General features: G+C 39.8%; 1 protein-coding gene across 4 annotated transcripts in view; it reads right to left on the minus strand.

The window, feature by feature from the left end:
* Window positions 1–18,896, minus strand: part of macrod2 (mono-ADP ribosylhydrolase 2) — a 1,543,249-nt gene that overhangs the window by 558,201 nt on the left and 966,152 nt on the right. For all 4 annotated transcript variants that reach the window (XM_069931826.1, XM_069931823.1, XM_069931822.1 and 1 more), the window contains exon 7: window positions 12,143–12,264. In XM_069931826.1, the coding sequence (XP_069787927.1) occupies window positions 12,143–12,264 (122 nt within the window). The remainder of the gene's footprint in view (window positions 1–12,142; window positions 12,265–18,896) is intronic.

Genomic DNA, 18,896 nt, shown 5'->3' on the forward strand with positions numbered 1-18,896 from the left:
AAGAGGCAGCGTTGAAAGGAAAGTGAGGTAGTGCAGACCATTAAATCAACAGCCTAAGTAACTGAAGGTGTGCCCTTCAATAGTTTAGCAAACCTGGGATGCCCAAGATAACAGGAGTTGAAGAGCACAGGTGGCTTGGAAAGGGGTGTGGGAGGAATGGAAATGTTTACAGGAAAAAGACCTAAAGATCATTCATGTGTCTTCTCCTCTACTGCCATCAACTCACCCCATACCCACATCTCCTCTATTTCCTGTACATCTGCCCTGGCCCCCTCCACCCCTAGACACAACAAAGGCAGGATTCTCCCTTAACCTCACCTGCCACCCCACCAGCCTCCACATCCAATATATTATCCTCTGCAAATCCACCACTTATTCCTTCCCACTAATCACCTCGTCAGTATCTACCCCTATGATGCGGGCCCACATTTCCCCCCTCATGACCATTCATTGAAAAAATAGATCTTCCAAGTGAAGCAGCACTTCACTTGTGAATCTGCAGGAATTATCAGGGGATCCCACTGTGGCCTCCTCTATATCAGAGAGAGACAAGAAGCAGACTGGGAGATTGTTTCATTGAGCACCTTGACTGTCTGCTGTAGTAATTGGGACCTGTTAGGGGCCATCCACTTCAAATCCACACTCTATTCCCACACTAACATGTCTGTCCATGGCCTTGTGCATTGCCAAGCCAACAGAGCACGAGAATTGGATGGCATTAACATCGACTTCTCCAGTTTCTGTCCGGCTTCTCCACTCTCTTTCTCTTTTCCCATCTCTCCTTTTTTCCAGCTCCACAACCCTCTCCATTGAGAGAACCACTCCTCCCCCATCACCTCAGCTTTTCTCTCCTACCTTCCTAACCATATCTCTTGGCTGTTGGCCTGCACTTCTCTTCTCTCCTCCCTCTCTCCTTCTCCCTCTCTCTCCCCTCCTCCCTCTCTCTCCTCTTCCATCCTCCCCCACCTTTTTATTCAGGTGCCTGCCAGCTTTCTGCTCACAGCTTGATGAAGGATTCAGGCCTGAAATGCTGGTTATATCCCTTTGCTTCCAATAGACCTACATTATCTGCTTAATTTCTCCAGTACGTTTATGTGTTGCACTCTAATCACAGTGTAAACAGACTTTACAATTTAACTGAAAAACATTATTATTATTTGGATTTGTAATTCACTATAACCCCTTTTCCACTGGCACATTGTCCCAGAAATTAGCAGGGAATTAATTAGGACAGGGTCCAGTGGAAAAAAGAAAACAGCCAGCATGCCAGCATCAAATGTTGTCATTTCACACCAGGCTCTGACAGCCTCTACCCCAACCCATATCCCCAGCATCAGCTGTCGCCAGCATGCCGATTAAACCAGTGGAAAAAGGAGAGCAGAAAGTCACCCATTTCCAGTTGAAGGTAGAACACTCTGATCCCCAGAGATGAGTATGTTCAGTGGAAAAGAGACACTCTCCCAGTTAAAGGTGGCCAGTGAAAATAGCACAAATGACTCCTATCCTGGGACAATTAACTGGGATGCCAGTGGAAAAGAGACAAGTGACTATTTTGCAAACAGCTCTAAGGTAAACCAATATTTGAATTACCTGAGGAAACTGACAAGACACTTTACACAAATAACTAAACATTTTCCATCATTAACAACCAGAGAGACTGCTCCGCTCATTGGTCCCTACAGACTTCTGTGCTCACTAATATTTACAGGGATGTAAATTCTGAAGGATACAGTGGAGGAGAAAAACCATTAAAATTCCCCAAATTTAGAACAAAAATGTTTTTTCTTTTGCTTCTTATTCCATTCATTTTCAGACAGGCTACTCAAAGACAGGCTGATTAAAAAAGCTGCCCCAGTCTTCCTTTTTTAAAGTCCAAGCACAAATCTATTGGCACAAAGACTGCTGATGCAATTGTGACACTGACCTATGGATCTCCAATAAAATTAATGGAACACCCATTGACTTCACTGTGTCAGCCAATAAGTTGAAGACAGAAAGGAACTCAACGGCTTACAGCAAATATTCTCCTTACGCAGTCAGCTGAGTCTGTTTAAATGGTAGCCAATAACAGTTTGTTTAAAAGATCTCTACAAACCACAACAAACAGAACTCATTACTGAAACTATGTATAGAAAGGGTGATTAGTCCAGCAAAATACAGCAAATGGGGAAAAATTATACACACAAATTATGTCTATAAAATCAACTTGAGTCACTGCAAGCATGACAAATGAGGTAATTACCAAAACATGCAATCTAGGAATATTGGTGTCACAAAATGTAGCCTACATTCAATGATACAGTAAAAGGAAATAGTGCAAGACAAATTTTAACCCTGCTATCTTGACTTTCCCTCACCTTTAAGTTAAAAATAATGGATAATAGAATCTTATGGGATCTATGGATGCAGCTATAATAGCAGCTATAAAATTATAATTCAGGATGTAGAAAATGGCTAAAATATAACTGTCAATTATATATTTGTTTTGCTATAACTGGAATCCATTGACAACCTTTGGACATTAGGCTAAAGGAAAAAATAGCAACATAGATGACCAAGAAGTTGTCAAGAAGCTGAACTAATGGAGTACCTTGAAGGATGAGAGGGAGGGAGACAGGCAGTGATATTTTGGAGGGAAGTTCCAGACCTTGAATGTGGATGATGAAGAGTCATGGAGATTAAAACTGGGAATACCTAAGATGTTTTTGGTCAGTGGGTTAATGGTGGCATTTAGAGAATGGACTTGAACAATGGAGCACACAAAGAGATGTACACACAAAAATGGGAACTGCCCCTCAAGCCTACTCCCTCATTTCTGATCAGATTATAGGAATCTCCTACTCCCATCGAACCACAATCACCTTTTGTCCCGTTGCTCAATTTGCATCAGTCTGCCTAGACAGTGGAGTCAAGGGATATGGGGAGAAGGCAGGAACGGGTACTGATTGTGGATGATCAGCCATGATCACAGTGAATGGTGGTGCTGGCTCGAAGGGCTGGATAGCCTACTCCTGCACCTATTGTCTATTCATTAAAAACATTCAATAGATTGATTCCAATGCCCTTAAGGGAAGAGAGCTCCAAAGACTCATGATCCTCTGAGGGAAAATATTTTGTCTCACCTCTCTTAAATGCATATCCCTTATTAGTGAACGCTAACTCTCAAATCTGGATTCTCCTAGAATAGGAAGCATCCTTGCCTCATTTACCTGGTCAAGCCATTAACAGATAGGTATTGTGCAAGGAAAGCATTATTGCCTGCAGTTCCCCATATGTGGTCTCACCGTGCCCAATTCAATTATTAACTTTATGAATTACTGCAACTCCATATAAGCCTTTTAAAAATAATGCACAAGGACACCTAGATCCTTCTACATTTCAGAGCTCTGCATTCTCTTGCCAGAGAAAATAAGACACTTCATTTCCAATTTTCCTACGAAAATGGACAAAGTAAATCAGATAGCAAGGTACAACCTGTCAGGATCCAAAAGGTTCCAAGGATCAGATTCAAATGCCTTATCTAAACTGACAATCCAATAAAGGAAATGCTGGCTGAAGTCACCTTGTAAAGATTCCGAAGTGGAATATTGCATTTTTCATCACTCCCACAACCTTTGTGTGTTAAATGTGGTATTAATCTTTTATGCCCCTTTTTCTGGTGAAATCTGCACAGGTGCCTTTTCTGTGGGTGTACTGACCTGGAATGCTGAATTTGAAAGTCTGAAGCTCCTGTACACAATGCACAAATCGAATCACAGAGACGGGGACCCAAGGAATTATACTTGCTCTATTTTTCTCTCCAACTGCATTAAATATATTTCAGAGAATACCATGAACTAGATCCTTTCCCCACATACTAAATTAAACTGAAATTATGAAATAATACACATGGTTGTGGTACGCTTGGAGGAAGTGGGCAGAACCAGCACTGACTGCTCCCGTCTTGTAACGGCTAGACACAACAGCTTCCTATTTACTGGCAATTAGCCATTTCAGCCACGAGGCATAGTGATTCAGCAGAACCCACAGGTCTACTGAGAAGTCTTGGCCTACTCAAAGTAGCTACGTCATGAGGTTGTTCACACTTCAGACGTCATGACACCAGGTCACTTGTTGTGTATCTATATTAAGCCTGACAGCATGTCAATAAATGCTTCTACCCTTCTCTGGCTGACAACTTCAGGTGTGGTCTTGTTATTCCTAACACTTCAACATGATGGTGTATGAGTATCATCCATCACTTTGATGACCCCCGACAGGTCTGCTAGACTGTACAACGGACACAAGCATAATTTTCTATTGGTCCTATGTCTGCTTTGGTCACCCTTTTACCCTTTTAATATCTTCTTTGGTATTATTTGCTAACCTCCTTTCATAATTTATCTTTTCCTTCCTAGTCACCTTCTTAGTTGTCTTCATGTTTTTAGAAGTTTCCCAGTCCTCTATCTTCCCACTTATTTTTTTGCTTCCTCATATGCCCTCCATTTTGCTTTAACTTTGATGTTAACTTCCCTTGTTAGCCACAACTGTCACATTTTTCCTTTCACATTTTTCTTTGTGTTTGGTATGTGCTTGTCCTGCACTTTCCTCTTTTCTCACAGAAACTCCAGCCACTGCTCATCTGCTGTCTTCCCCATTCACGTGTTTTTCCAATCGACTTTGGCCAGTTTCTCATGTGACTGAAATGCCGACGTCAGGCTTTAGCCTCTCCTTTTCAAATTTCAAAGTGAACTCAATCACTACCTCCTTTATCTTAAGCTCTCTAATCACCCCTGCTTCATTACACAGCACCCAGTCCAGGATAGCCAATCCCCTGATGGGCTCATCAGCAAGCTGCTCCAAAGAGCCACCCCATAGGCATTCCACAAACTTTCTCTCTTGATCCCGTACTGACCTGACCTTCCTAATCTACTTCATGTTAAAATCCCACACAATTATCGTAACGCTGTCCTTCTGACATGCCTTATCTATTTCCAGTTGTATTTTGTAATCCACTTCCCGGCTGCTGCTTGGACACCTGTCTATAACTGCCATTAATGTCCTTTTACCTTTACCATTCCTTAACTCAACCCATAAGGACTCCATCTTTTCTGATCCTATGTCCCTTCTTCCAATAATTTAATATTATTGCTTACCAGCAGAGCCACACCAACCCCTCTATCTCCCTGCCTATCCTTCCGATACACCATGTATCCTTAGATGTTCAGCTCCCATTGACATGCACCCTTTAGCCACAACTCAGTGATGGCCCCAGCATCATACCCTCCAACCTGTAGCAGTACAGTAAGATCATCCACCTTGTTTCTAATGCCCTGTGCATTTAAGTATAATGCCTTAGACCAGTTTTTATATTGAGTCTCTGTCACCCCTCCAGCTATTGTTTTGTCTCGTCACCTGTCTTTCATCCTTGCTGCACACTATCTTCACTTTCCTGCTGTTTTCCCCTTCTTCAGATCTACCACTCTGGTTCCCATCCCCCTCCCAAAACCTGGCCACCAGGATATTGGTCCCCTTTGGGTTCTGGTGTAACCCATCCTTTTTGTGCCTTCCCCAAAAGAGATCCCAATTATCTAGGAATCTGCCTCCTGCACCAGTTCACTATTCAGATAGTCATCAATCTCTGCCATAAATACACCCAACAACCTGGCCTCCAAAGCTGCCCATAGTAGAAAATTCCAGAGGTTCACTACTTTCTGGCTAAAGAAATTCCTCCGCATCTCCATTTTAAATGGGTGCCCTTCAGCCCTGAATTTGTGCCCTCCGTCCAGGCCCTTCAACTTTGAAGATGCTTCAATGAGCTCCTCCCTCATTCTTCTGAACTCTACGGAGCACTGTCCAAGATCTGTCAGATGTTCCTCGGATGCTAATCCCTTCATTCCAGGAATCATTCTTGTAAACCTTTTCTCAATCATCTCTAATCCCAGCACATCCTTTTTTAAATAAGGAGCCAAAAACTGCACCCTGCTCTTCAAGTGAGGCTTCACCAGTACCGTAAAAGCTTCAACATTACATCTCTGCTCTTACATCCTGTTCTAAATTTTAAAATTTAAAAAAATTTAGACATACAACGCAGTAACAGGCCATTTCAGTTCATGGATCCGTACGGCCCAATTGCACTCAACTGACCTGCAACCCCTGGTATATTTCGAATGGTGAGAAGAAACCAGAGCCCCTGGGAAAAACCCACACAGACATGAGGAGAACATACAAATTTCTTATAGACAGCACAGAATTTGAATCCTGGTCCCAATCACCAGTGCTGTAAAGGCACTGTGCCAACTGTACTGCTCATCTAGATTCATCGAGCTATGAATGCCATCATTGCATTTGCCTTCTTCGCTGATTCAACCTGGAATTTAATATTCAGGGTAATCCTGCATGAGGACTCCCAAGACCCTTTGCACCTCCAAATTTTGAATTATTACCCCCAGCAAAACAATAGTCTGCCCTTTTATTCCTTCTACAAAAGTGCATGATCGTACACCTTCCAACATTGTATTTCATTTGCCACCCCTTTGCCCATTCTACAAACTAATTTTCTGCAGAAGTCTGCATTGGTTTGTAAATGACAAATACAATGCTCGGTTACAAAGCTAGCACAGGCCCTGATTGAATTAATCACAGTGGCATGCTTGTACTAATTAACACTTTTTGCATTTCTTGGAAAAGATTATTCACGATAATCTGATTCCTTGAAGACAAGGACAAAAACGCTATTGAAATTATATTTAAGTGAAACACAAAAGTCTTCAGTCACTGTGATTGTAGTTAAAAACACAAACATGCTAGAGGAACTCAGCAGGTCTCAAAGCGTGTAATGCAACCTATTTAGTGGGCCTAGTGGCAACCCATTTCAATTCCCTGCCCCATTCCCCGACTGGTATGTCTGTCCATGGTCTCGTGCTCTGCCAGAATGAGACCACCTGCAAATTGGAAGAACACCACCTCATGGGCAACCTCCAACCATATGGCATTAACATCGACCTCTCTTGTTTCCATTAGCCCACATCCCATTTCTCCCCTCCCTATCCTTATTTCTTCTTTCCTCTAACTCTGTCTCTCCCTCTCCCTCTATCTCCTTTCCTCCAGCACTGCATTCACAGAGCCACCCTCTCCACCAATTAATTTTCAGCTTTCATCTTTTGTCTGCTATCCTTGTGTAATTATCACCTTTTTTCTTCTGGTCTGTGCTCCTTCCCCTGCCTTTTATTCCCTTCTCCCACAGCCTTTTTATTCAGGCATCTGATTGTTTTTTGCTTGTACCTTGAAGTAGCCAACCATTTCAGTTCTGTGTCACACTCCCACACTCACATGTCCATGGCCTTAAGTACTATCTCATCAAGCCCACGTGCAAATTGGAGGAACAACACCTGATTTTCTGTTTGGGCCGTCTCCAGCCAGATGGGATTAACACTGAATTTTCTGGTTTCTGCTCCCTTTCCCCTCCTTTCTCTTTCCCAGTCCTCCTCCCTCCCTTTCCTGTCCCTTCACCCAGCCATCCCTCCTCCCTGGATTACTGCTATACCCTCCCTCCCTTCTCCTCCTATCACATCCTCCACCCCTCCACCCCCTCTTTTGTTCGGATGCCTGACGACATTTTCTCATACCTTGATGAAGGGCTCAAGCCTGAAATGTCGGTTATGTATTTTTACCTTTGCCCTATAAAGAACACTGCTTGACCTACTGAGTTTCCTCCAGCTTTGTGGTTTTACTTCAACCACGGTGTCGGCAGATTTTCAAGTTTTACCTCAGGCCTGATACATCAGGTATATAGCTTTACTCCCTTTAAATGCTGCGAGACCTGCTGAGTTCCTCCTGCATTTTTGTGTTTTTATTAAAATTACATTAAAAGTTGTTGACTGTATATCCTGTTCAATTCATGAAAAAAACTGATTTCCATTCCCCAAAATAGTTACCAAATTCCTGCATAGTTTTTAAAAAGTAATCTTTAGTGAATTAAGATAAAGTTACTCACAGGCAGCAGGCTAAATAAAATTGTTGCAATAAAAACATTTTCAGTTGTACTTACTAAATCTTTCTTAAAGATATCAAAGAATATACTTTAAAGCAGATTTATAAAAGTTCTACTAAGTGCTGCTTCATGATATATTCTAGGTTTGTCCAATACAAAAGAACTTGAGTAAATGAAGAAAACAACAATTCTTACTCTAAGTGAAATTTACACCAGGATTATGTGTTGCATCCAAATCAGAATCTCTGGCTCAGTGGTTTTAACAAACCTTTCCAGAAATAATGACTTCCACTCAAACTGTCATAACATGAAGAATTGTTGGATGAAATCAGCTGTGAAAGGTATGACTTTAACTTTGTCTAAGCTTTAGTCCAATTAAGCCCCAAGGAAAAAGGTATTTCAAATGTTGTCCAACATTTCTATTTCAGAGAACACTTAGAGAAACAATTCCCAGCATAGACAAAGAAGAGATAAGCATTTGAACCTCGTTAGTTGAAGTTCATTATGAGCTCAGGTTTAATCAGGAAAGAGATACAGAAAAACCAACAATAGAGATATTAAAATTATGAGGGTACTGATAGAGTGAATGCAAGCAGGCTTTTTCCAGAGTTCCAGGTTTCAGGTGAGTCAAGAACTAGAGGACAAGGGTTACGTGTGGGGGAAAAAAAGTTTTAAAGGGAATATTATAGGGAACTTCTTCACACAGAGAGTGTAGAATGAGTTGTTAGCAGAGGTGGTGAATCTAGGGTCCATTTTGACATTGAAGAAAAATTGCATAGGTTCATGGATGGGAAGGGTATGGAGGGCCATGGACCAGGTGCAGGTCAATAGGACTAGACAAGATAATAGTTCAGCACCAAAGAAGCTGTTTCTGTGTTGTACTGTTCTATGGTATCACTACATTCATTCCATTCCCACTAAAGTGGTAGGTAAGTGGCCTGGCATACCACCCAATTTAAGGGCCTTGCCAACTGTGCCCTGATCCCAGGTGAAAAAAATAAACTGAAACTAATAAATTAATGACATAAATTCAGTATGATTCCAATTTCAGAATGAAGATTTAATTAAACGTCTTATTTGGTTTTAATGTGATAATTAGCTTTCACGAATGTTAATTGGAGCTGAACAACATATCACTAGAACTTTTAATAGTGCTAATTGAGTATGATTAACAATTTAGTTAAACCAATATGCAGTTCTCTAATAAAAGGAAATGGATGACGTTGAAGCAGTTTTAAAGTCCTGAAGGAGCACCAACGTATTGCCCCATATCAGTTATGTCAAGCATGCCACCTCTTTCAAGTGCTGCCATGCCTTTCTGCTTTCTTTTTACTTAAGTGCTGTTACCAAATATTCATGAACACCACCCACATTAGTTCCTTTGGACTTGAATCTGTGCTCCCAAACAACAACTTTCATTTATGTATTGAACATATTTAATATTGTAATATGTTCCCCAGGATGTATTACAAACACAAGCTGACAATGGGCATGCATGTGTGGTGACAAAGCTTGATTCAAAGAGGTTGGTTATATTTAAAAAAGGGAATGAGGGGTTTAGGGAGGAAATTCTAGAGTTTACAAGCTTTGCACCTGAAAGGATTGTCATTTATAGTGGAAGTATTAAAAATGGGGATGGCAACAAACCAGAATTGGAATTGAAAAGAACTCTGAAGAACTAGAAGATGATCGAGAGGCAAGAGTCCACTGCAGATCAGAACTTTGGCTGAATTTAAATGCAGTTAACTGTATTTTGTAAGTTTATATGCAAGTTTACACAAAATCAGGTCATATATTTGGAATAAAGATAGGTTTGTTGAAGGAATGTTGAGAATTCTCCCTTCCTTCTAAACAAATGCAAGTCCGCCACATGACCCTACCAAGTCAAGTGGAAGATAAAAAAAAACAAGTCACAACATCTGTCTATACATATCCCATCTTTCACTAAATGGGCTGGGAATAGAAAGAGAAAATCCATCAAACAAATAATTAAAATATTAATTTAAAGCACGGTTGTTGCCTTTCTCTGCTGCGAACGCACATTATTATGTTAAGCCACAAGAACCTTTCTTGCAATCCATTCTTTCCTGTCATGGACTTGGCTGCAGACTGAGGTAAGGTCTGCTTTCTTCATTAGACTGACAGAAAGGGACTCCTGAGGTGAATACAAGTTCTGACAGATCATTACAAACCTTGGCATGGACACTTGCTGTGTTAATGTAATCACTGTCATTTGTCAAAGTCACTTTTACTCTGCCCCTCCACCTCAACTAAAAGCCCTGTTGCATCTGGAATCACACAAATTTTGTTTACAAATTGTTCTAATGGAGTGGCCTACTTAATTGTACTTCACCATGGTTTCACTCTGCTGTAACCTAACCCCTCTTTATCAAGCAGCATAGATAAAATGGGACAAGAGGCTGAGGAATTTAAGAGTGAGTTCTTAACCAGGAGCCAGAGTTCAGTTTATGGGTTCATCATACATCAACTGATAGTGTGTGTCTGGGTTGTTTAAACACGACAGAGATTGCTTAGTATTATGTTTCCAGATGGCCTGACATGGAAAGACATTGCATTTATCAAAGGCCTCTTCAGTTTCTGAAATGTAGCCACTTAAACTGTCTCAGCTCACACTAATACAAATATTGTGGGAAATAAATCTAGATCCCCTACCAGCAAGGGAAAAGTTGGGGGGGGGGGGGGGGGGGGAGGGAAAAATGGCTGCAAGGTGCTGAACTATTTTTTTCTGATAAAAGGCCATCACAATTCCCACAGCAACTATTTTAACAGACTTCTAAAAGCTGACATGGCAGCTTATAAGTTCAAATCATGAAATGAACCATGGGAATCCACGGAAAGTTTTACATTCTATTTTATGCCAATTACTTTCAATAAAAAAATCTCAGCAAGTAGCACCATGTAAATTCAGCTGGCAACCTCGCATGCAAATTCACCTGGTCAATTCAAATAGCCAGCAAAGAGAAGAGAATTCTCCTAAAGATTGGGAGGACAGTGGAGAAATGTTTAATGAACTTTTAGCATCTGTGGACAAATCCATTTTAATTAGGTTTAGAACCATGTGACTTCAATCCCTATCTACCCAGACATAAATCAATTATTTCCCTTACTTTAATATACTTCAAGTTGATAACTGGATATTTCAGACATTGTGGGTGTAATCACAGGAAGAATAAACAAAGGACTGTTGTGAATATCTTTCATCTCAGTCAAAATTAAAAGGATGGATGAATAGTGGCAAACTACATTACATTACTGACTGATAATCCAAAACCATGAATTAGTGATCCTGATAGATCTCTATTGCAGGTGTATAATTTAAATTCAGGTAATTAAATAAACTGGAAGTAAATGTTTGTGTCAGTACAGTACATTTCCGATTATCCGAAAGCCACTTTACCAAAATTGTCAGTTATCCATGAAAATTTTTGGCGGCAACATGTCATTACAAGTTGAAGAAGATTTGATTTTTTTTCACCTGCCATGCTCAAGTGGGACTCTGACGTATTGCTAGCACCATTTTGAATCCAATGGAGCTCTCGTGTACTCAAGGTAAGACTTAAACTTTATTTCATGCTTGAAAAATCTTCCTTTGTTCTTTGTTGTTATCTTATGCTGATGCTACTGGGCTGGGATCGGAGTAGGGACTTCGGGCTCCCTGGCAGGTTCCGTGATGGTGGTGGGGCGGGGGGGGCGGGGGGTGTCGGGGATCTGAACAGGTTCAGCGATGGCAATGGGGAGGTGTCAGGATTGGCAACAGCCGATACAAACATTCTGCTGCTTAAACTGGGCTGCTTAAAGGCATTTTTCAGATATCCAGAAAACACTGTTAATCGACACACATCCAGTCCTGAGCATTTTGGATCATTGGAAATGCACTGTTTTACTAACTACTGGAGGCAATGATGCCTTATGGGAAGAATGTTAGTTTCCCTTACCTAATTTCCCCAATTTATTACAACAGATGAACAGATGGGTGCATTACAGCTTGGTTTGGTTATTCGGGTGGCCAGGAATGCAGAAGGCAGCAGAGTAGCAATGGGGAGGTGTGACCTCTCATCATCGAAGACATCTACATGAAGTGCTGACTCAAGAAGGCAGTCGATATCACAAAGGACTACTTTTGTGGGTTTAGGCAAGAGTAACACTTACAATAGATCTCAACCCTTGAGTCTCCAACAGCTTCAAGGAAGTCTCATAGCAGTTCCTCAACTGACGCTTAAGACGATCATCACAGTTTCCTCTTGCTATAGGTCCCACAGTGTGAATGACATCTGAAAGCAAAAAGAACAAGATTTGTTTTAGTGTCAGAGAACAACAGAGCACAGGCCATTGAGGTCACCAAGATGATGCAACACCAGTTATAGAAAATGCTATTTCTGCCTAAATCTTGTGGATAAAAAATACGGTATAACAATCTGCCCAATATGGCATTTAGTAATTTAATTATAATCATTTCAAATTTTGCAGTTACAAACTGAGGAATATTTCAGTTCAATTTTCCCATGCATCAAAATTAAAGATACAAGTAATTCCCTATAATTCGCATGAAAAACATAATTGTGGATTAATTTCAGAATATTCATACTGAGAAAGGCATTCCCACATTTTGAATTCCTCAAAAACCCCACTCAGTTAAAAACTGGTTCTATTTGTGTCAGTAATGAACCCAGAGCCTGGAGCTGAAATCAATTTGATTTGCCATTTATCCATTTTAACTTCACTTTCAATACTGTAACCTTGCTATTTAATGGGCAACATAATAAAGCAGTTACTTGTCCATCGAGTTTAATTTCACCACAGTGAATTACTAAAAAGGAACTATTGCACAATATTATACTCAATCATCAGCCAAGGCAGGGTGACACCCTCCATGGATCAAGGTACAATTGTAATTGGGAAGGAATGAAAATCTGCTGACATTTGCAAAGAATAGAAAAATGCCCCAACAAAATACGCACAGAGCAACATCTGCAAGCCCATCTTGCATTAGACATTTCAATTCCTTTGGTTCTCCAGTCAGTTTGCTCTGGTTATAGGAGGGAGCAGAGAGTGGCAATGAGCCAAAATTACAATGAGGCCAATGGGACTTCACTGCAATCGAGGGAAACTTTGCAAAGCTGTTTCAGTAGAGGGTTAGAGGCAAGGTTAACTACAATAAAACAGCTGTCCAAATTCTGAGGTGTGACCTGCCAGAAATCTTCAAAATCATGAAAGGGTTTCAAAGATCTCACTTGGACCAAAATAAAATATGGCAAACTCAAGATAACTGTTTTTATCTTGAGAACAAATAGATAGAACTTCATACTGCAGAGAAGAGTTATGCACATGAGAGAGAAAAGAATATGATACGGTGACATTCTTGCATGAAGAAGACAACAGGACAAATACAGTATCAGCCTCCTGCTCTGTGCCAAGAATAATTAATCAACTAATAAATAAAATGCAATTTAAGCTGTAGTCACAAAAATAACCAAATTTTTGCTTGAATTAAATGTCTAAAAGTATAATGAAACATTCTTGATAAGATTTCACAGGGCTCCTTAGTAGCTTTGCTACTTTTGGAATAATAAACATATTTTTGTCCATAAAAAGCAAATGTGTTCTGCTCTTGATGGAGTCGGTCATCTTACAAGTGCCCTGATAGTTTTCTGATCAGCATTTTTCAGTTCAAGCATAAGACATAACAACATAGTTTGCTGGGTGTGAAAAGATTTTATGACTGAGAAAGAAATAGTGGATTTGCAGAATAGGAGGGTGAATGATTTGGGGATAGAAAGAGAAATTTTAAAAAGTGATTGAGGAAAAAAATCAGTAACCACAACAATGCCCCTTATAAAATTCAATGCATTTTGATAATAGATGGATGGGAGAGTTTGGAGGGTCCATGATCTGGGTGCAGGTCAATTGGACTAGGCAGAATAATAGATTGGGACAGAATAGATGGGCCAATGGGGAGGCTTCTATGCTGTAGTATTCTGTGGTTCTATGGTTCAAGGTGGAATGTTTCTGCACTATTGAAAACATTTTACAAAGAAACAGTACATATCCTCTGCCACTCGATAAAATCATGTCTAATCTGTAAATGTATTTACTGACCTTGATGCCATCTTTTTAAACTGCATCTCAAAAATCTATAATTTTTAGATCATCTTCAAATAATTGAGTTGAAGTCCCATTTTGGGGGGTTGGAGAAGTTTGTATTTCAAAGCTTCAATCTTTGCATAACAGTGTGCTCACAAGGCTGAATTGCCCAAATTATTTTAAATAGGAAAGTCTGCAAACACTATGATGTATATATAGATGCTGCGTGACCTGCTGAGTTTCTCCATTGCATCCCTAATTATGTCTGCTTTGTTTCCCTGCTTTATTCAGAATACTGTATGCATACAGTTAGCACATTTTGGTCTTGTCTCCCAGGGAATCTCCCAGTTTTATTCTCATAGCTATGTTCATGTTATGGATAATGTTAGGGCCACTGATGAACAATGAATAAATCAGCCAAATTCCATTTTAACTGAACCAATTAAGAATCTGGGTTGCTTTGACAAATTGTGTGAAAAAATGTAAAAGGGTGCTTTTATCAAATATTTTAATAATTTGCCAATGAGACAAAATCATTTGTAATAGCTAAAAATTACCATCAGGTAGAAACATTAAGGCAAGAGGTGAAATGAGCTGTCTAAGTTAGTCATGCATTAGACATGATTGGTACTTATTAGATAACACTAATCAGTATACTTTATTCATTTCGTTGTGTGGGCAGCAAATGTAAAATTCAAACATATCCATTAGCAAAGTTCAAATGATATCACTGCAAAGGACAAGTTCAAAGGTTTAATTCAGTTTTAGTAAAGGTTTGTTTGTTACAATAATATTGAATGGCATTAAAAATGACAACTCAGGATGCTTTTTTAATGTTATTTAATTATATGTCACAACATGCCCAACATACATGATGATGATGTTGCTCATGTGTCCACATTTTTTCATACATTGGCTACCATGAGCAAACTCACCACATATACAAGGTTTCTCCCACCACAAAGGAACAGCCCCATATATTCCCATCTATTGTTCAGATGATGCTGACTGCAGATCTGGAAATAAATCCACAACTATGATCCTCTCTCTGGGTGACCACTTTTACATTTAGACAAATACATGGATAGGAGAGTTCAGGGAGGTATGGACTGAACACAGGTAAATGAGATGAGCTTGGTCATGTTGGATCGAAGGACCTTTCTCCATGTTGTCGAACTCTATGACTTGTGACATCACAGTGTCAAACCCCTTGTTGGAGAAATATGCTGGACCCTCCTACCTTGACGCACTTCCCAGGCCTTCCACTGTCACACAAGAGCAGATGCAAATTAACACTGCCAATTTCTGGAGTCTAAAAAGGTCAAATAGGAAAACTAAAATAGTTTTAAAATGTGGGAATCTGAAAAAAAAGAGCAAGTGATGAAAACACTCAGGGCCTTATGGTCAGATTCTGATGAAAGGTCATTGACCTGAAACATTGACTTTTGTTTTTCTCTTTTGACAGTTGAAAAAAGTATTTCAGGCATTTTCAATTTTTATTTAATGGAATCAAATATTGCAGGAGACTCACAAATCTGACTGAAGGTCATATGTACCAATGTGCAAAAGACTGAATTCTATCACTGATACAAAACAACATGTCCGAATGAAAACCTTTTGTCACGAACACCCGATTAAAATGACATGTTATTGTGCAATTATGGATCTCCATCTCTTTGTAGCTTAAACGCACAGTTCAGTCAAATATTCTGAAAAGTAAAGATTGTTTTACATATTATTTTTTTTAATTGAACATCCTCACAGTAAAGTTTGAGCGGCCATCTTTGAAAACCAAAGCAGCATTAATTCACAATCAGGAATTCTAGTTCTGTGGCTGACGCTATCCAATAAATTATTTAAAAAACAAGTCCACAAGCTTATCAGAGATTGTATACTTTTCTTTTGATCCCAGATAGAAAGATTAATTTTATGTCCAAAAATAGTCATTTCTGTTGTAAATTTCATAGAGTCGGGCTCCAAAATAGTTTATTGGTTACCACCTCTTCCAATTGTGTATTAAAAAGTAATGAGATAGAAAAGTACAAACTCAATTCCATGCTTGCCCTTTCAATCCAGCTAACAGTTTCATCACTGTATATTAAATTGGCTAAATTGTGTGTATGAAGCTTTAGTCGGTGCAGTGATGAGGTTCCTGTAATGGTTGTAATTCTTACTAATCTTTCTCTCCTTGATCTTTTTTTTTTGCTTATATTATAGATAAAATACACCTGCAAGAATTGCCTACACCATTCTTTGTTAGGCATGGACAAATTAATTTTAGGAAATATTGTCAGATATTGCTTTGAATGGCATTTGATGCTACCATGCACATATGGCTCCCTCTGTGTCATACCCAGCAAGAACTGAAAACCTATCTGATATCCCATGGGGATCATGCTATGGGCTTTGACTAAATGACTTGACTTAGCATACTAAAAAAAGGTTTTGAAGTTTTTACTCCCACTTGCAGCCTCCCACACTTACACTCTCTTCCCTGCCAGTCAAATTCCAAGACCAGTTCAGGGCAATGTGATTACACCCACCTCTTAGTAACCCAGACCTCCACAAGACATCCCCACTGCCCGTTCACATAAACCTCTCTCCAATGCAAGGTCAGCCCTGAAATCCACAATTTATGCAAGTTTCCCTGCCACCTTTGTGACAGTGGGAAGAAATGTCTTTGTGTCTACACAGAGTGCAAGGCTTATTATTTTTGCAGACTTTGTGTTACCTTTCACACATAAAAGAGCATTGCAATGGGAAGTCAAGGCATGAAATATGCACTGGGCCAATGTGCTTTGTTAACCCATTGTCTTTGGTGTGGTGCGATTTGAAGGCCACCAGACCACAATCCCTGTCAGATACAACCTGCGTTTGTACTGCAGCAATGAGAATTAATACAGGCAAAAGGAGAATAGAGAGGGAATCATATGCACAAGAGATGGGATTTTTTTTAAAGCAAGTAATATGAGTGATTCTCAAATGAGGAGGCGAAGATAATTGAGCACAGAGTTCATGCAGATGTATTGGACGTGCATGAGTTTGTTTAGGTTGGTTGGGGCCAATGGCATGGAAACAATTTTACTAACAAGATGAAAAACTGAATAAAGCAGAATGTAAGGGTTCTGGACAAAGCAAATTATTAATGCAACAATGACAGTTCATCACCAGCTATTCATTGCAAAAATCTCAAATGAAGCGAGTCACAGTGTAATAAATCCTCATATCTATGGCTTTTAACTTCTCATTTTTCATGGTATGAATCACTCAACAGCTAAATGGAGTTGCACTCATGGCAAAGGTTCCAGCTATGGAGCATAGAACAGTACAGCACAGGCGCGGGCCCTTTGGGCCATATGCCCATTGTAAGGTAAAACATCATGAGATGGGAATGTGTAGGGAGTTACCCTGTACAGGGCAGTAACAAGAAGGGGAGGTGTCCTTGTACTCCTGTTAGGTAAAACATCATGAGATGGGAATGTACAGGGCTGTAACAAGATGTAAATGCATCCTTGTACTTACAAGATAAGAGAGACATTGATGGATTGAGAGGCAGGAAGCTAGCAGGGAAAGGATAGCAACAGTTTTAGTCATTGGACAAGTAATGATATGATGATGTTCTAAGCACATATCCAAGGGTATAAAAAATCACCATTTTGCTGATAACGGCAGAATGCATTCTCCGACTAACTTTGTTAGTCGCAAGTGTTACAATCCGGTAATAAAGAACAAAGAACCCTGATTTCGACTCAGCCTGGTGTTTGTCTCACTCATTCATGAACAAAGCAGACCTAACAATTTGGTGACCCCGACGTGATGGGTGAGTGAACACTGGACGACGGTTTCTGTTTTTTCTGACAATCATCTCAGCCGGCTGATAAAAAGGTCCAGAGAAGCCTGTTTTAACAAAATTCTCTTTTTTTTTTAAATCTTTATGATTGTCAGTAAGAACTGGAGATCGGACAAATTAGACGACCACAATTGAAGGTCGCATGCCAGGATTGTAACACGTAAGTGATTACAGACAAGATAAAAGTCCTTAAGGTGTTTGAATGACATTTATTAAGTGCTTCGCAAGAAACTACTAGAGTTTAAAAGTCTTTATTGTGTCGTTGCAAAGTCCAATAGAGTGAGAAGGTGGTCTATAAACAATAGAGGACCTGAGTTTTCTGCCCTAAACTGGTTATTAAGAGGAGAAATCTCCCACGTGAAGGTTGGGCTTTGAAAGAAAACAAAGGTTCAGGCTTATTGGCCTCAATTGTATCTGAGAGACTGACTTATAAATGTCCGGTAGGTATGATAATGTCTGTACACTTGAGAAGTTAAGAATTTATTTCCCCAATTCGCCGTGGTGGAATACCACAGCAGACACTAGAGACCTTGAGACAACAAAAAAAGTACTCAGGGACGCCTGCCTGGTGAACAAGAACGACGACAGAAGGCTGCGACAGCTGTGTCCGGATCAGGTAGGAGATATTAATGAAAAAGTTGACAAACTCCTAAGAGACACCCAGTTTATTCGAAATACTTTTGATAAGTTAAATGAGGGTATTCCCAACATCACCAAGGAGATAAAGTTACGTAAATTCATAGATTGGTACAGGGAAACAGGACAAAAGTATAGCCCAAATATTTGGTTTTCTAGTTGTAATTTAACTTTCAGACCCCTTTGGGAAAACAGAGAGTGGAAAACGAGCAATCAGAGTATACAGGACAGTCTGAAGTCAATTGGAGGACAAGTCTTAGAGACTGTTCTTTTAAAAGATATTAGTCATCCAGCTTGCAAGGAGACATTTTTAAAAGCAATTTTCGTTGACATAGA

The sequence above is a fragment of the Narcine bancroftii genome, chromosome 4, assembly GCF_036971445.1.
Source record: "Narcine bancroftii isolate sNarBan1 chromosome 4, sNarBan1.hap1, whole genome shotgun sequence".
NCBI lineage: Eukaryota > Metazoa > Chordata > Chondrichthyes > Torpediniformes > Narcinidae > Narcine > Narcine bancroftii.